Source organism: Molothrus ater, chromosome 1 (assembly GCF_012460135.2).
Source record: "Molothrus ater isolate BHLD 08-10-18 breed brown headed cowbird chromosome 1, BPBGC_Mater_1.1, whole genome shotgun sequence".
Taxonomy (NCBI): Eukaryota; Metazoa; Chordata; class Aves; order Passeriformes; family Icteridae; genus Molothrus; species Molothrus ater.
The window spans coordinates 100396334-100412906 of NC_050478.2; the positions used below are offsets into that span (position 1 = coordinate 100396334).

Below are 16573 nucleotides of genomic sequence, written 5' to 3' on the forward strand. Positions count from 1 at the left end.
TTCAGGTCCTCTCTGCATTTCTCTAACCAGTGACACCAGTGCTTAGAAATGGGAGCCAGCAATGCTTTGGCTTTTGCAGGACAGGCCCTGGGCCAGACAGAGTGGGATTTTTTAAACTGGATTTCAGAAATCTGAGTTCAGAAATCTGCTTAATCTAGAATTAAAGGACATGGGCATGAGTTGATGGAAGTCCTGCAGGAGGTATGCTTCCAAAGTTTGGTGGAAGTGGCACAGATCTATAGAGAGGCAGCACTCTCAGGGTGCAGCTTCAGCTGAGACATTTAAGGTAGGCATGAAGGTATTGAAGGGCCGGTATTTACACTACCTGTGACTCAAAAGCAAAATGAAGATAATGAAAAGGGGTTTTGAGCTGTATTTCTGTTAAAGCTGGTACCATTTTCTCACCCCCTTCTTTAATAAAGAAAAAAATTCCCAGACAGGAGATGCACTTTTGGACATGAACAGGCCTAAAGCACAAACCCTTCCGCTCTGAGCTCCCCCTGCTTCTGTGCTGTCACTGTGCATGTACTGTCTGCGCATCTTCAGGGACACCAGGGCATCAGCTCTAACAGCAAAAGGCCACAGAATTGTCTTCTGCTTGTTTCCATGTTATGTGGTACTGAAAAGCAATTTCTTGTCCATGCATTACTAATTAAAACTCTTTAAAATTACTGCATTGCTCTCACTTTCTTGAGGGAACTGTAAAGACCACAGGCACCCTTTCCTACAGAGCACATGTGGCAAGGCCGTGTTCCACATTTGTTTGGCCAGGCAGAGCTCTGAGCTTTAGCTGCTGCAGATCTTAGCAAGGTCAGAAACAAAATTATAGCAAAGCAAAAGAGAAGGTATTGTACCAGCAGGGCCCCACATTAGGAGCCCTTACTGATCATTTCACTTGCAGGTGCCTTCCAGTAAAATGAGAATCATACCTCAATCACCTCAGTTGTGGAAAAATTAAAAGGACAGGACTTGTGTTTCACAGAAATGCCTTCTCGCTGAACAAATCCATAGTGAAAGCATGACATGCTCCCTGGAGCTGCAATTAAAAGGCTTAGCCCATAACCTGCATGATGCTCACAAGTGGCAAGTAGTGTTGGTGGGTGAGAAGATAATTTATTAGATAAATAAGATCTTATTTACAAGTCAAGGCTAGTGATTTTAGATGAGTCTTTCCTGTTCTAATGCAAAATGAAGCAGCTGCCAGTCCCAAATGCAGTTACCAGCCCAGGCCCAGAGGACCCCAGCAGAGCTTTTGAGCAGTGTGTGGCTTACAGCAAGCTCCAGGGAGACTGGTACTGGATCCTGCTGCCTACCCAGCACAGACTAATGGAAATTGTTTTTCTGCAGTTTTCTCAGAAAACCAACAGCATGTTAGATATTACCACAGTCACACCCAGAAGTGATTTTTTTAAACTGCACTTGGCGTTTATTTTGGATAGCACCACAGGGTACATGGACACTACACAGCTCTCAGTCTAGGGAGGTGCAGCAGCAGGAATGGTGTTGCCTACCCATCACTGCTCCACCTGAGGATTTGAATGAAAAGGTCTCATCAAGGAACATGGCTGGTCATTTACTCAGTGCTAGGTTATTACATTGTCAGTACAGCAGTGCCCAGTTTGTGCTCTGCAGCAGTTCCTGACACCACCTACTGCAGCTCAATCCCTTTGCTTACTTTAAGCAAAATTTTCAAGAATATGGGAGCTTTCACTAGGATTGCCTGTTGTCCCAACAAATATAACCCTTTCTCCAGCATGCCTGCTGGCCTGATGGAAAAGAAATAAGAAGCATGGGAGAGCATGGAAGATTCACACTGGCACGAGGCCAAATTAAGAAAAAGAAAGGGTAGTCTAAACAAACCCAATTAATTACACACCAGACCATTTGACTACAATGTTTTAAGTCAATATTTTTGTTGCTAACATGAGCCTGCACCAGCACAAAAACTAGACATCAACCAGAAGCCAGTCTATTTTGAGTGTGGGATCTTCAACATCTTAAAATCCTTCAGGGCCAAAAAGCACCATGCCCAGTTTGCCCCACTCTGGGAATCACTGCTGCTGTCTCCCCTCGCTGCTTCCCCTGCAGTGAGGAACCAGCTCTTCCCAGCTCCTTCCTTCCACAGCAGGTGTGTGTGACACAGCTGTAGGGACAGGGAGAGCAGCCACATTTCTATCCAGCATGGAGACCTGATGTGCTGGCACCAAATTCTTAAAATCCAGTCACCTCCCTACAACACACCCTTGAATTGCAACCCAGCAGCTGAGAAACATTGAACTGCAGCTTGAACAACTGCTGTACATAACCTCCCTCTCACAGCTCACAAAACCCAACTTCAGTTCCACTTTCAACTCTCCAAGTGCAGAATTCCTACTCCAGATGGCACTTGCTGCCTATTAATCAACACGGTTACAAGCTCTGAGCTTTCTTCTGCTTGGCTCCCAGCACTTCAAGATCCCTCCAAGTAAATGAGCACTGACTTTACACCATTTCTGCTTTACACATTTTTTTCCTCCTACATATCCCTTTTCCTCCTTCTGCTGTAATCCAAAAAGCTGCACTCTGCTGCTCCCACAAGCAGCCTAACACTCTCCCTCACATGCAGCTTTCTGTCTTTGAGAAACCTCAGCCAATGCATGTGACATAAAACCGACTCCAGAAATATTTTTTAACCATTTCCAGTGAAGAAACAGAAGATGGAGGAATTTCTCTAGGGAGCAACGAAAATAAACAATTCCAAAGGCAGGAAGTTTTTTCGCCTCAAGGGCCAACTCAGCCTATAACAGTTAAGAACTGGAATGGGAATGGAGATGCTTCAAAATCAGTGTTCTGCACAGCACAGACAGCTAGAGATCCCACCAGATCCCATCGATCTAACCAGTCACATGGCCAAGGGAGAGGGATTGAAGCCCCATACGCCAACAATAAGGACAGAGAGCAGGGTAAAAACTGCCCAGGAAAGCTTGTGGGAAATTAAGAACGCTTCATCTGCTGAACACTGGAGCCTACCTGTAGCCATGATATTTTCTGAAAAATCCTTTCCTTAGGATTTTTTCTCCTGAGAAGCTGAGAGGCCTCAGGAACAAAATGTAAACAATGATTATCTGCTGCTGTGGAATGCAACAGGTGGATCTGTGATTGGTCTCATGTGGTTGTTTCTAATTAATGGCCAATCACAGTCCAGCTGTCCGGACTGTCTTGGTCAGTCACAAGCCTTTGTTATTCCTTCTTTTTCTATTCTTAGCTGGCCTTCTGATGAAATCCTTTCTTCTATTCTTTTAGTATAGTTTTAATATAATATATATCATAAAATAATAAATCAAGCCTTCTGAAACATGGAGTCAGATCCTCGTCTCTTCCATCATCCTAAGACCCCTGCAAACACCATCACACCTACCTGGTTCTAACTGTGACCCACTGCAAGGTCCTTTGTACACACTGGCAAAATGAACAGCCACAGGAAGATCAACAATCCCATGGATGCACAACAGGCACCTACCCCTAAGATGAGAGGGAGCTAAATGATGGAACAGGCCTCCAGAAGAAATTTGGTTTTTTCCTACCCAAAGTGTCCCCACTCTCCTTTAGCCTAGAGAAAAGCAGGAGAGGACTGAGCACAAATAGGAAAGGTGCTGATGCCTGGCAGGTGGAGCAGCAGACAGATTGGAAAACCAAGCATTTAGTCATATACTTCCTTAGTGGGAGGAAATTGTGGAGTGAAAGCAGCCCAAAACCAGGGAGGAACAAAACAGAAAGGAGATAACGAAAGAAGCAGATAGGGATTAGTTCCTGCAAGGAAGGAAACAAAGTGTCAAGAAAGTAACCCAGGAACCTGTCATGCAATTGTCACTGACCCGAGGGTGTGGCAGAGGAGCTCAGCTCCAGAGAGCCTGTGGTGACTCTGTGGAAGTGCCATGCACAAGTCAGCCAGCCCTAAGACAACTCTAAGTAAATATTTCATTTCTGATGCAAGGAGCAGCTTTAGACAACTCTTCTCCCATGCCAAGGCAACACATGAGCCTCTCCAAAGGCCTTCCCACCCCTGCTGACAGTCATGTTTTCATCCTCCAGCAGGCAGGCACGGAAATGCTGCAGCACAGGTTTCCAAATGGACACACACCACCCAATTTTCCTTCTTTTTGTGCAGAGCTCTGCCATAGCTGCACTCCCCTGCCTAGCAGAACAACACCAGGAGTTAGAACATCTTCTGTGTTCCTCACCCAGGAAGTGACATCACTCCTGAAAAGGGGACAACAACAGACCTGCACCAAAGCCATCCATCTTATTTTCCAGACACGGGCTGCTTTAAGCTCTAAGTTTCTGTTCCAAAATAGGAAGGGCTTTAGGTCCACATAAAAAGAGCAATGTGAATATCTGCTATTCATTTCATTGCTTTCAACTAGTAGACATATTTTTTAAAGTAGGTTTATTCATTAGGATCATGTAATTTAGTTACACCCAGATTAAAGTTTACTTTCAAACCAACCAGAATATGAATGCTGCAAACTCCCTTAAGCTACAAACACTTTAAAATTATCAGATCAAAACAGTGACCAACATTTTACTCTTCAATTTTTTCAGAAGTTACTCATGCTCTTTAACAGCTTCCTGAGCACATGCTTGCCACTTGAACAAGTAAACATCCTTGCAACATTTGTTTCACTTTGTGTGCACACCAAGAAATAAGTTAAAATGCCCTAACAGAGGGTTCCGTCAGAGAAACATACTACATCTGGTCCAAACATGACAATTCTGTAAACATCACACAAGGCTAGAGTCATTACCAATACATATTTATGCATATTTAATAGGAAAGTTTCTGCAGTTACTGGAGTCTGTTTCCAGATAATGAGAAGCATTTCAAAGGATTTTAAAACCATTTTGTACCCACGTGGAAAAGAGTTTAAAAGGTTCAGTTACAGTGGTAGTCAGTAGTTAACAGAAAGCATTTAGAAATGAGAGTCCATTTGTGGTTCTTGTACTCTTGTTTTCTCCACTCAGGAAATTAAAGGTTTCTCTTCATGAAACCTTATCATTTAGATTTAAAATTTTCTGCTCATTTCTCATTTCAACTCTTCTGGTTACTGCATCAATTTCTCCCCCAGTTAAGATGTGCTATGAAGAGCAAGGACCAGTGGCACAGCACGGTCTCTTCATTCTAGCAGCCTACAAATACCCTTCTTGGAGATAAGTAAGTATTTTCCAGCACCTTCAAGTAATCCCTGTCCCCACAGGGAGGGGAGGAAAGAGGAAAAATTAATAAATAACAAAATAAATTATACCCTACTTCCCACCAGAAAAACTATTTTAGGCTATTAACATCAATAGAAACTTAATCTTTGTTTGGATACAAACATCTAAGAGGTAAAGTATCTGTGTGTCATGTTCAGGCAGCACCTAAGAAGAGTTAGTTCCACATAAGATGTAGCCTTTCAAGATGATCCTCTAGATAAATATCAGATTCTACAGTATCATGTTCTGACTCATGTAGTTTCCTTTAACTGGCCATAAGACATTATCAGATTACAAACCAGACAAAATTCAGTGCTCTGGGACCTATCAGCCCTTTACAGAATAAACGTTCACACAGAAAACCCTTAATCCCACACATGCTTTTCTTTCAAGCTTTTCAATTTGAGATGGTGTAAATATAACATGCCCTCTACCTTTATTTGAAAAGGTACATTTAGGCTGCTTTGAATGTGCTAAACATTTTGTTTCCAGTGTTAAACATAAATTGTTCAAATGAAAAGAGCATCTGCAGGAGGTCAGTTTAAACTTCAGTAGGCAACAAGAGCTGCTGTGGAGATGATGGATGAGGTTGTTTTTCTGCTGATCCAGTATTCTTATAAATGGACAAAATCCCTGCAGATCAGCCTTGGGAGGGAGCTCTACAGAGCAGTCTGCAGAATAAGACTTTTCTGTCAGTTACTTGGTTTTATTTGGTGAACCCAAATATTTGGCTTTATTTTTCCGTGGACGCTGCTGCCATGGCTGGTTTGATCCCCTCGCGCGTGGACTTCAGCTCTTCCAGTTCTGTGTTTAGTTTGCTGATCACCCACTCCAGGGCATCCCGGCCCTGCCAGAAAAACACCGGGATTTAGGATCAGAACAGACACACCACCACTGCTCATGCTTCTATAGTTCTTCCTCTGTCAGACATGAAACTTGCTTTAAAATCAATGCCATGCTCTGCATAGTTTGATACCAGATTATATTGATAATTTCTTAGCATTTTCTTATGGAAACTTCACTGCAGAGGCATTTGCTTCACCCCAAAGCCAGAAGCAAATGCACTGCTGGTGTGAGCTCCCAGTAGCACAAGGCCTAATTCAGCAGTCAAGTTTCCTTACCTAAGAGAATTGCTGGTTTTGCTGTTTGCTGCTCCCACCACCCAAAGAATATTATGGCAAAATCCAGGTACTGTTCTCAGCTTTATTAGCAAAGTTATATAGAAAGTTTTTGAGAAGATCCAGGACAATGAAAGTCTTCCAGAGCTCTCTGAAGTAGCAGCTAAGTGATCTGATACCAATCAAGAGTTCAGAAGTGGACTCACACCGAATTCTACATTTGTACACAGCAACTTTTCAGCAGCTAAATCAGACTAATTGAGAGTTGCACATTTTATATCAAGGTATGGGAATGTCTCAAGCTCAGAAGTGACAGCAAGTACTTCAGTAACAGCTGGAGAACCCAGGGCAATAAGCCTGGCAAACACCTTTCACCTGAAGAAGACTCTTAGCAGCTGCACCCCAATGACCACAAGATGCAGCCAGCAGCACAATGAAGTCAAGAAAGACAAAGACTTTAACTAAACAAAAGTCAAGACTTTAGAACTCTGCAAGCTCAGAATAGCAGCTTTTGTCAAAGCAAGCATATGGGATCAGACCAGGAGAACACCTGGCCTTTTTTCACTTAGAGAGAAGTCAAGAGACATTAACCTCTATTCCTCCACTAAGAATAAGAAATACAAAGAGTGGAGAGCAGTAAGTGGGAGCTGCATGGCTCTGGCCAAGTTTAGAATTCTGGAGATAAAGGTTTGAGCCCAAGAAATCATAAATGTTCAGGAGAGCCACTGTCAGTGTTCAAGCCTTCTGTAGACATTGACAGAAAGGGCAAGCACGGCCTCCTCTGCACGGTGTTGTGTTCCAAACTGTGATGTGCTAACTTTGTTGTATTCATTAAAGGTGATAAAGTGCACAGAAACATCACAGTGTCCTGAACCTGTTGCTGTCCTTTATGGACTACTAAGCATGAACAAGAATCTGCATAAGCAGCTTTGAAAACCTAAGGAAAAAAGAATGTCAGAAGAAAGCTCATACACACATAAAGGATTTTTTTGCCAGGCTAGAAACATCAGCCTAGAATAATATGAAAAGCCCAGATCCAGAGTGCAAAGTATAACCTATTAAAAGAAATAAAGTTTTACTGTGAATAGGAGCACAGTTATCTCAAGACTCCCTTGAGATGACTCACTAAGGTCAGTGAAGGGCTGATTCTGTTTCTCTTTGGGTTTGCTGTATTCGAGGGACTCACAGAATAAACACTAATTGCTACTTCTGCACTGGCAGGCAGTCCTTAAACTGAGAAGAGTCATCCAGGTATCACAATAAAGTGTTCAGCTCCTGGTCAAGGCTCAGAAAGGGAGATTAAGCTCCACCCCAAATTACCTCAAGAACTAGGATGTCTAAGTTAACTAGTTCCAGAGATGTCTTTAAAAGATAATAATAATAATATTCAAGAAAGCATGATTGAAATTGTCCACTTTAAGTACAGGTTGCTGATAGAAGACCTTAGAAGGGATGATTTAACTTCTGAGCTCCTGTCATTTGAGCACCAAAGTGACTGTTCTTCAGCAGGGACTAATTTCCAACTTCTCTACAGGCTGTGCAAGACCTGGCAGTGCCAGCAAAGCACAAATAAAAGCACCCAGACATGGGCAAGCTACTGCACAGCCACAAGTTGTAACCAGCTGTGAAATAACTGAGATGAGTGCTCACTAAGGAAAAAGTGGGGGGCAGGGAGGAGGAATCATCTTTCAGTAAGCAGACATTTGGACCTTTAAAAGTCAGGTTTAAATATCCTCTCTGAGGTGACACAGGCACGCAGAACTGAGACAGCAACAGCTTAGATGTTACATTTGTTGTATTGCTCAAAGAAGACTTGTCAGAAGGTAAAACACCCAGGCCATAGAAAACAATCAGTAGAAAAACACTGAGATTCTTTTCAGGCCCTGACTTGAAACAATCACATCATTGTGTCTTACTGGATATCTCTGTGGATGAGATAAATTAATTTAAAAAATCCATGACATTCAACTGGGGCACCAAGATATTTCCTCCAGTTTTTGAGAGTACATAGGTCTGTGTATATCTCCTTAGACTTGCATACACTATATATTTTGCAGCTAAGAATAAACTCCTGATTTTGGCAAGGAAGACTTCAGGAACATTCTGCACAGGAAATCAAGTTAGAAATCTCAACCAGATCCAAAGCCTCCAAGTGCCATGAAACTACCCAGTTATGAGGAAAAATCTGACAGAGGACTGTCTATAAAGTGTCATACTGTACAACAAGTTCTGCAGTCAGTCATTAAGCAAGCACACTCATCCCCAGGCATGCACGGTGTGTTATTCATTATTGCAGGTGTCAGCAGCATGACGTGGCTGGCAGGACAAGCGCTGCATATGAAGATTTGTTGGTAGAGCTTAATGACTGATAAGTGCTGAGCCTTTGTACTTGATGTTTTCCAGAAAAACAGCCATAAAAGCTTAGTGGAATGAGAACATAAAAGCAAACACTCATGGCATACATGGATCTCAAAGTAAGCAGTGTAAAAAGCCCAACTTTCTTAACTAGGAGAAGCAGCAAAATGGATTTTTTTCTTTTTAAGAAATCTTATTGGTTGAAGCAGAAGCCAATACAGGAATGACAGGGACAGGCTACACTGACTAGTGGAAGAAAAATAATCTGCAGAGGTCTCATAGAGGCAAATACACTCAGTTCTCTCAACCCTGAACTCAGATTTGTTCATAGTTATATTACTGCAGGGACATGTCACTACCAAAATGAACATAACTACAAGACCAATGAAAAACAGGAACAGTCTGGCATCCTGGCAGCTCCAAGCTTTGCACAGATTTCCTCAGAAGGGCAACACTACTCCTCAGGCAGAAGAAAAGCAAATACAATTCTGCTACGCAAAACATTACCCCTGCTAGGCAACCTGTTTCAAGAAATCAATTTTATATCCTAAGAACACAGTTCCATTTCATTTTTACAAAGCCAATTCCACTCACTAGCCAATTTATTAATTTCTTTAGGTACCATCTTTATGTACTGAAATCACAGAAACTCAGACCAGATCAAACACTCAGTGGAGGGACTCCTCACAGCCCTAGCTGTCTGCAGTCTTCAAGCCATAAGCAAGGCTGTGTGGCACATGGCTGCAGCACCTCGGCTGCCCAGTGGCACAAGCACGGGTTCATGGATCCAGCCTGGACTGGGGCTACACTCACACTCCACAACTGCAGGGCAAGGAGCAGCTCTGCCATTCCTGTATGCAAGGTGTGTGAAACAGACATGCAGGGTCATTTATGAAATCCACGTGACAACAGTCCATGCAGATATTCGCTAGAAAGCTGAAATGCTGTACCAAGAAGGAGAATGCTGGCATTACCACTAGTTAGTACAAACTGCAGGTGTGGAGAACTGCTAGCTTAGAGCGCTCTCAGAATTTTGAATTATCCACTCAATAGCATCCCACCCCTAGAGTAACACAAAAAGATTTACAACAGACAGCAAAATTATTTTTTTATCGTCATTAAAAATAACAATGCATCACCTGCCACTGCTACCTCAGAGCAAAGTCTCAGTAATTCCTATTTCTTGAGAGCAACAAAACATTTTTCAGTAACTGTCATGAAGTTTAAGAGGGGTGTTGAGAGCACAGAGGCACAGCACAGCATGCAAGAAGAGCTAGTAGTAGCACAGTAGGTACTGGCTAGCAAGGAAAGGGCTGGTAACAGCAATTACAAATTCCTGCCAGGTTCAAAATCTGTAGAGACTTTTCAGTGAAATACACAGGATAAGAAGATCTTTCTGATTTGCAAGAAGCTTGTAAAGCAGTGTGCTCATTGAAAATGGCAGAACAGAACAATCTTTAAAAGAAACTGAGCTCTCTCACAGGCAACACGTCAGCAGGTACCAAGAAATATTTATAGCTTCTCTGATTTCAGAGATATGTAAATGTAGCCAACGCCTCAAGAGGAATTTTGCCAGCATTTTTAAGTGTGCCTAACTTGATCTGGCACACGAGCCAACTAGACAATGCTTTGCTACCTCTGGGTCAGCCTGAAATTTGGTTGTGAGCCAGGGTTTGTTCCTCTCTTTCAAGAATATAACTCCACACAGACTTTTAAATGGAAACCGGATCAGAACAGAACTGTTATTTAACTGAAATACCTTCCATTTCAAACAGAGAGCACCCAGCTAGGTAAAGGTACTCTTCAGTGTCTAGAAATGACCCATCACTCCTACCCCATGCCATAATTTTAACATGTTTTCCTCTCACCTTAGGAGAAGTACACAGAAGGGTGGAAAAGGAGGCTTTCTGCTCTCTGATCTAGTTGGTCCTACCAAGTCGGCTTACACTGGCTTGGTCAAGGAGCATCCCTCACAAGGATGAAGGGATGGCCAAAGCACAGGATTTCTGGCATAGCAGGAGTTACCTGGGCCAGATTCCCACTGTGCTGAACCCCTCCAGCAATGCAGAACAAAATCTCAAACTCCTAACGGCACTCCTCCTACTGTTAAGGCAGCAAGGCCTATGCTTCTCTAGCAATTCCATTTCTTCCCCAAAGAACTGTAGGACAAAGTGCTCAAGAATAAGCACTCCCACAGCTCTGCCTGTGCTGAAGAGCAGCTCCAAGGCTGCAGACAAATTAGAAAAAGCAAGTACAGGACAGAGCAGTCAGTGCAGTGTTACCCAGGTGAGCCAGCACAGTCTCACCTCCTCAAAGATATGCTTCTGCTTACACTAAATTACTTTTATCCAAAGGCAAGGAGACAGCTCAATAATGGATGTCAACTGGAACAACTGACAAAAGCAGCATAAAAATCTGCTGGTATTAACTGATAAATCCACATTATAAAGACTGAAAGTGAAGTTACATTTTCTACTAGTACTAGGTCCTAGAAATAGGTTGCTGAGGTTTCGATAAAAAATCTACTGAAACACTGTGAACAAAATCTGGAGAAATTAAATATAACATTCAACACACACCATTGACAATTACTATTTCAAAAGAAAGAGTGATTGGGTGGGGAAGAGAGGAAGAAAACAGAATAAAGAGGTACCTTTCTGGCATTAGAAGATATTGTATTTGCCATCAAGCTTTCCAGATAACTGCTCAAGCTAATGCCTTTAACAGTAATAATTGCTTCTTGGGTTAGCACAGTCCTGTAAGGGAATAAGGAAAGGTTAACACCTAAGCTGAACTGGAGTAACAAATTGTCTCCTAGGCAGAAAGACACAAACAAATTTCCCTACTTACTTTTCCGGGTTTTCTGGGTGAGGTGTGTAAACCAGTCTCTCGTCAACAGACACCAAGTTTGTGAGTGTAATCTTAAGAACAAAAACAGAGCTGAAATCCTCACTCCCCACCTTTAATTTTTCTGTTATCAGCAGCACTCAGTATTCAATAGCAGAGCACTCAATTTAATGTCAAAATACTGTACACAGACTAAAACCCAGAACACAGTCAATAAAAAGACTTATAAAGGGTGATGCATCTTCTCCTATCCTTGATCTAATTATATCAAAATTCCCATTCACAGGACAGAGCACCAACAGCTTTCTCTGAATGTCGGGTCTGATTTATGGACAGTGGTTAAAAGAGGCTCTTCCAGACCCCCATAGCACCACCTGGACTAGACAGAAAATTAATACTCAGGAAGGACAAGGCCTCTTGTACAGAGACTAGGCTCTCCTACAGACAAGCCCACGTTAAATCTGAGATCTATGAGTTACCAGGATACCAAAATCTAGCACAATGCTTCATTCACATTCTTTGAAAAAAGGCATTTCACATTAAAACTTTTGTTGGAAATGACAGAACGCATTCATCTAAAAGTCAAACTATTTTACATGCATTCTGAGAAATAATCTTACATTAAAAGCAGAATTACAAATGTTTGATGATGAAGTATCTAAATTAGAAGAAGAAGAAAAAGGGAAGGGAAAAAGAGTCATCTAAAACACTGATTAAGACCTGTAAATTGTTGCCTCCAATGAAAGACACAGCTACACTTCTAACCTAAATGTTAAGAGCAAAACATCCAACTTCCAGAACTAACTATCAGAAACTTCTTAAGCCACCACTCACATTAGTTGAGCAAAGCTCCATCTTCTTTTCCACTGGATCTACCACAGAATGCTCCTCTATGTAAGTCAGAGTTCTACTTGTTCCTAATATCTGAAGGGGGAAAAAATGTTAAGTACCAACATCCAACAAACAAACTGAACCTTAAAACACATAAGTGCTAAGTTCTCAGTGACCCCAAATAAACACAAATCCATGGATATCAGAGGATTGTGATCAGTGGTGAGACTTCATTGTGTAGACTGTATAAGCCACAGAGCATGGCACAGACCAGCCTGGAAGGCATTGACAGACACACACAAATTTCAGCTTTTACTTCGAAGTCAGCTCCAATTCACAGGATGACATAAAAACGATCCCACCCTAAATAAAGAACGAAGGCTGCAAAAATGTACCGCTTTGACAATACTGGGCAATCCCCACTCCGTGCTGAGCAGACGGTGACTGTGCAGCCTCCCCTGGTTATCCAGGCTCCTGTCGAGGACATCTACTCCTACCACGCAGGGATTCATGGGGTTGGGGTACTTCCTCATAGCAGCTTTGATCACAGTATCCCAGGGATGCCTGAGGAAGGAAGAGGCCAGAGTATCTGTAAGTATTTTATATTGAATCGCAAATAATCCCATGATACTAAATCAGGATATAGGTTGTGCAATATGGGACAGGCTGTGCAGCTTCATCGCTCCCAGAAGTCCCTTTGGAACACAGTTATGCTTGGAAAGGCAATACTGATACAAAAACAGAAGAAAAAAATTCTTCTCTCCAGACTGAAGCAAGGAATTATTAATACAAGACTAAGAAAAATGAAGGCAAGGGGCAACAGTCACTCACTGCTACAAGTGACATTCCAAGTGGTGCTCACAGAGATGGTGGGAATATCAGCTCATTCCAGAACTCCACCAGGAAAGGAACCTCACCTAACACTTAAGCTTGCCCTGCTTGGAGAAGAGGGCTACACTACACGACCTCCAGGAGTCTACTCCACACAAATTTTTCTGTAAGCTTCTGCTCCTTCCTATAGCAAAAAAAACAAACAAAAAAAAAAAAAAAAAACAAAAAAACACCCAAAAACCAGTAAAGTGAAATTAAATTCTACTAAAAAAAGGATGATTGGGAAAGAAACAGATTTTTAGAAAGCCCACCAGCTCACAGCCTGATGTCTGCACCTACACTACTGCTTCCAGCAGTTTGTTATCATGAATTCCACTTCTGGATGCTCTTCTCAGAACTGTTCTTACAAAACAAAGTTTGATAACCCCAGATTCCTGGGATTGGAGAAGTCCTACTACACAAGGCCAGACTGTCTACACAGCACTTCAGGTACTTCAGATATTTCCTTCTGAAACAGAGGAGGCTACAGAAACCATGGACTTGATCCAACAGAGAAATTCTGTCCCTAATTATTTCTATATTCAGAATAACTGACTGTCCTGACATAATAGCCTTAAAGCTTTTAAAGGTATGTTTAAAAATTCAGCAATTGATATCTAACTTAAGAAGGCTTAGGGGTGCCAACTTGTACTTAAGAGTTGCACTTGGGACCCTAAATGGATTTTATTCTTAAAATAGACTGGTACAGAAAGGCACTGACAGTACAGCACTACAAGAACAAACAGAAAGTTGGAAAAATAAGTTATTTTTCTAACAAGAAAAGTGCCAGAAAGCTTTACTGGTGCAAGCAGGAGAAATAAGAGCCCTCAATTCCTGCAGCAGAAGGTGAGCTGGAGGATTACTCCTTGTTCCATCTTTGGTGACTTTACACCTCCATCAACAGAAGATACACAAACTGAAAATGACAAAATTCTGTTAAATATCCCTAAGGGATTGAGTCAGAGAGCTGATAAGGCACAACAACATTTTATTAACGATTCAAATTAACTACCTACACCCACACACATTACGCCATAAGACGTGGATGTTCTAATACAGAACTTGGTGAGAAAATGTCAAATAAAAAGAGCTTTTGCATTCCCTAGGTGACAGATACTCATCTCAAACCAGGGAGTTGTGTCAGGCTGGAGCAGCCTCTGCCTGATATTTCCTGCTAGAAACCACAGTTCACTTACACCAGACCAATGCTGCAGCGGAGCACCGAGTATCTGCATCAGTGCAAGGAATTCAGCTGTGTTGAGCTAAATAAGGAAATTCAGAGCAACACATCTGGGATATTTTGTAAATATGTTAAGAACTATCACCCCCGGTGCTCTTCGGGCCTCAAGACTTTGGGAACACCTGTAGCAGAGGAATCACCAGCGCTGGCATTCCCCAGGCGGCACGGGCACTGCCAGGAATCACCGACGGTGGCATTCCCAGGGCGGCACGGGCCCTACGGAGCCAGCTCCCGGGACAGCTCGCTGCACACCTCCCGATGCTTTTCCCTGCTGCTTCCTCGTTAGGTGGAAGCGGCGGGCCAGAACCACGTTCCATGCAGAAAAGCGCCGATGGAAAGAACACTTACTCAGAGCTGGCTGCTGGACACACAGCGGCACACCTGAGGCTAAGGGACACCGTCACTCAGTCCACACCTCTTGGAATATATCGTAGGCTACATCGGTAGTTTAGGATTTATTTTTAGTTATGGTGTGAAAGTTGTTTTTCCTAAACACCCAGCCCTTCACCAAGCCACCACGCTGTGGGGCCAGCTCCACCATTCCATCCTGTTGGAATGCTGTTCCCGAGACAGGAGAAGCCCAGGCGCGGGGTCCGGCCGCGCAGGAAGCAGCTCGAGACAACGCAGGACCGGCACCACCGGAGCCCGTTCCCGGCCTCCCTCCTCCGGCCGCGCCCGCGCCCGCAGCATTCCCATTTCCGCCGTCATCCCGGCGGGACTCGGCTCGCCCCGCACGGCCCGGCTCGGTGAAGCGCCGGGGTCGCTCCGAGCCCCCCCCCCCGCCCGGCCCCTCACCCGAACACGTGCTCCGAGCTCCAGATCTTCATGGCCGTTCCCGGTGTGTCCCTCAGAGCCCAGCGCCAGGGAGGGCGCGCGGCGGCGGAGCCCGGCTGACTGACAGCCTCGCGCCGGCCCGGCGAGAGCGAGCGGCCCCCGGGAGCGGCGCGGGGGGCGTGCCCGGGCCGGCGCGCGCGTCACGCGCCTGCGTCACCGCCCCGCCCCTCCCGCGCCCGCGGAAGAGGAGACGCAGCGCACATGCGCAGGAGAGCGCGCCGGCCTGGCCCCGTGTCAGTGTCCCAGGCTGGAAGCGACTCAGGGGGATCATCCATGTCCGGTTCGCAGCCCTGCAATGGACAGCCCCAGGAATCACGCCGTGTGCCCCACAGCGTTATCCAAACGCTTCTCGAACTCTGTCAGGCTTGGTGCTGTGACTATTTTCCTGGGGGCCTGTTGCTGTGCTCAACCAGCCTCTATGTGAAGAACCTTTTCCTGATATCCAGCTTAAATCTCCTCTTTCCAGTTCGCGCTGGAAAGGTGCATCCTGAGAAAGCAGTTCTGTGTTACCATTGACTGGTTGTTCCCCCGGGTCCTCATAAACCAACCTTCACCTTTGCTCGGTGCAAAGGAGAGGTGGAGCTCCTGGAGCAGGTCTGGTGGAGAGCTGCAAATATGATGGAGTTGGAGCATCCCTCTCATGAGGGAGGAAGGGCTGAGGGACCTAGGCCTGTTCAGCCTCCAGAAGAGATGGCTGAGAGAGAACTCCATCAATGTGTATATGTATTTAGAGGCAGGGGGTGCCCAGAGGATGGATCCAAGCTCTGCTTGGTGGTGCCAAGCATTAGGGCAAGAGGCAATAGAAATTGATGCACAGGAAGCTCTGTCCAACTAAATATGAGGGGTGTGTGGGTGACTGAGCACTGGAACAGATTGCCCAGAGAGGCTGTGGAGTCTCCCTTACTGGAGATATTCAAGAACAATCTGGATGCAACTCTGTGCCATGTGCTCTGGGATGACCCTGGTTGAGCAGGGAGGTTGGACCCAATGAGCCACTGTGGTCCCTTCCTTTCCCGTTTTGTGATTCTGGGGTTCTGTGAGCTACCAGCATTTTGGTTTAATCAAACCAGGAGTTTTGATTAAATACCCTAATAACAGCCATAGGGATGACACACAGCCAGGACATCATGTGCAGGGCTGTGCCCAGGGATGAAGGGATTGTTGAGGCATACATGTGGGGCAGTAGCTCTGTTTGCAAGCTGCAGATGGAGAGGTAGGTGGAGCTCTTGGTGGGAGCCTGAAACAA

At 44.2% G+C, this 16573-nt stretch overlaps 1 protein-coding gene across 3 annotated transcripts; it reads right to left on the minus strand.

The window, feature by feature from the left end:
• Window positions 1-4409: 4409 nt before the first annotated feature.
• PRELID3A (PRELI domain containing 3A) lies at window positions 4410-15440 on the minus strand. Of its 3 annotated transcripts, none has more exons than XM_036404484.2 (7): window positions 15289-15440; window positions 12779-12947; window positions 12387-12476; window positions 11556-11626; window positions 11359-11461; window positions 9680-9768; window positions 5965-6079 (listed from the first exon to the last, which is right to left on the minus strand). In XM_036404484.2, the coding sequence occupies exons 1-6, from the start codon at window positions 15318-15320 to the stop codon at window positions 9715-9717; spliced, it is 519 nt and encodes a 172-aa protein (XP_036260377.1). In that variant the 5' UTR covers window positions 15321-15440; the 3' UTR covers window positions 5965-6079; window positions 9680-9714. The 3 variants fall into 3 exon arrangements, 2 of the variants coding, with proteins under 2 accessions (XP_036260376.1, XP_036260377.1); XR_004982188.1 differs by having other exon boundaries at window positions 5972-6079; window positions 9656-9768; XM_036404483.1 differs by lacking the exon at window positions 9680-9768 and having other exon boundaries at window positions 4410-6079.
• Window positions 15441-16573: the final 1133 nt, after the last annotated feature.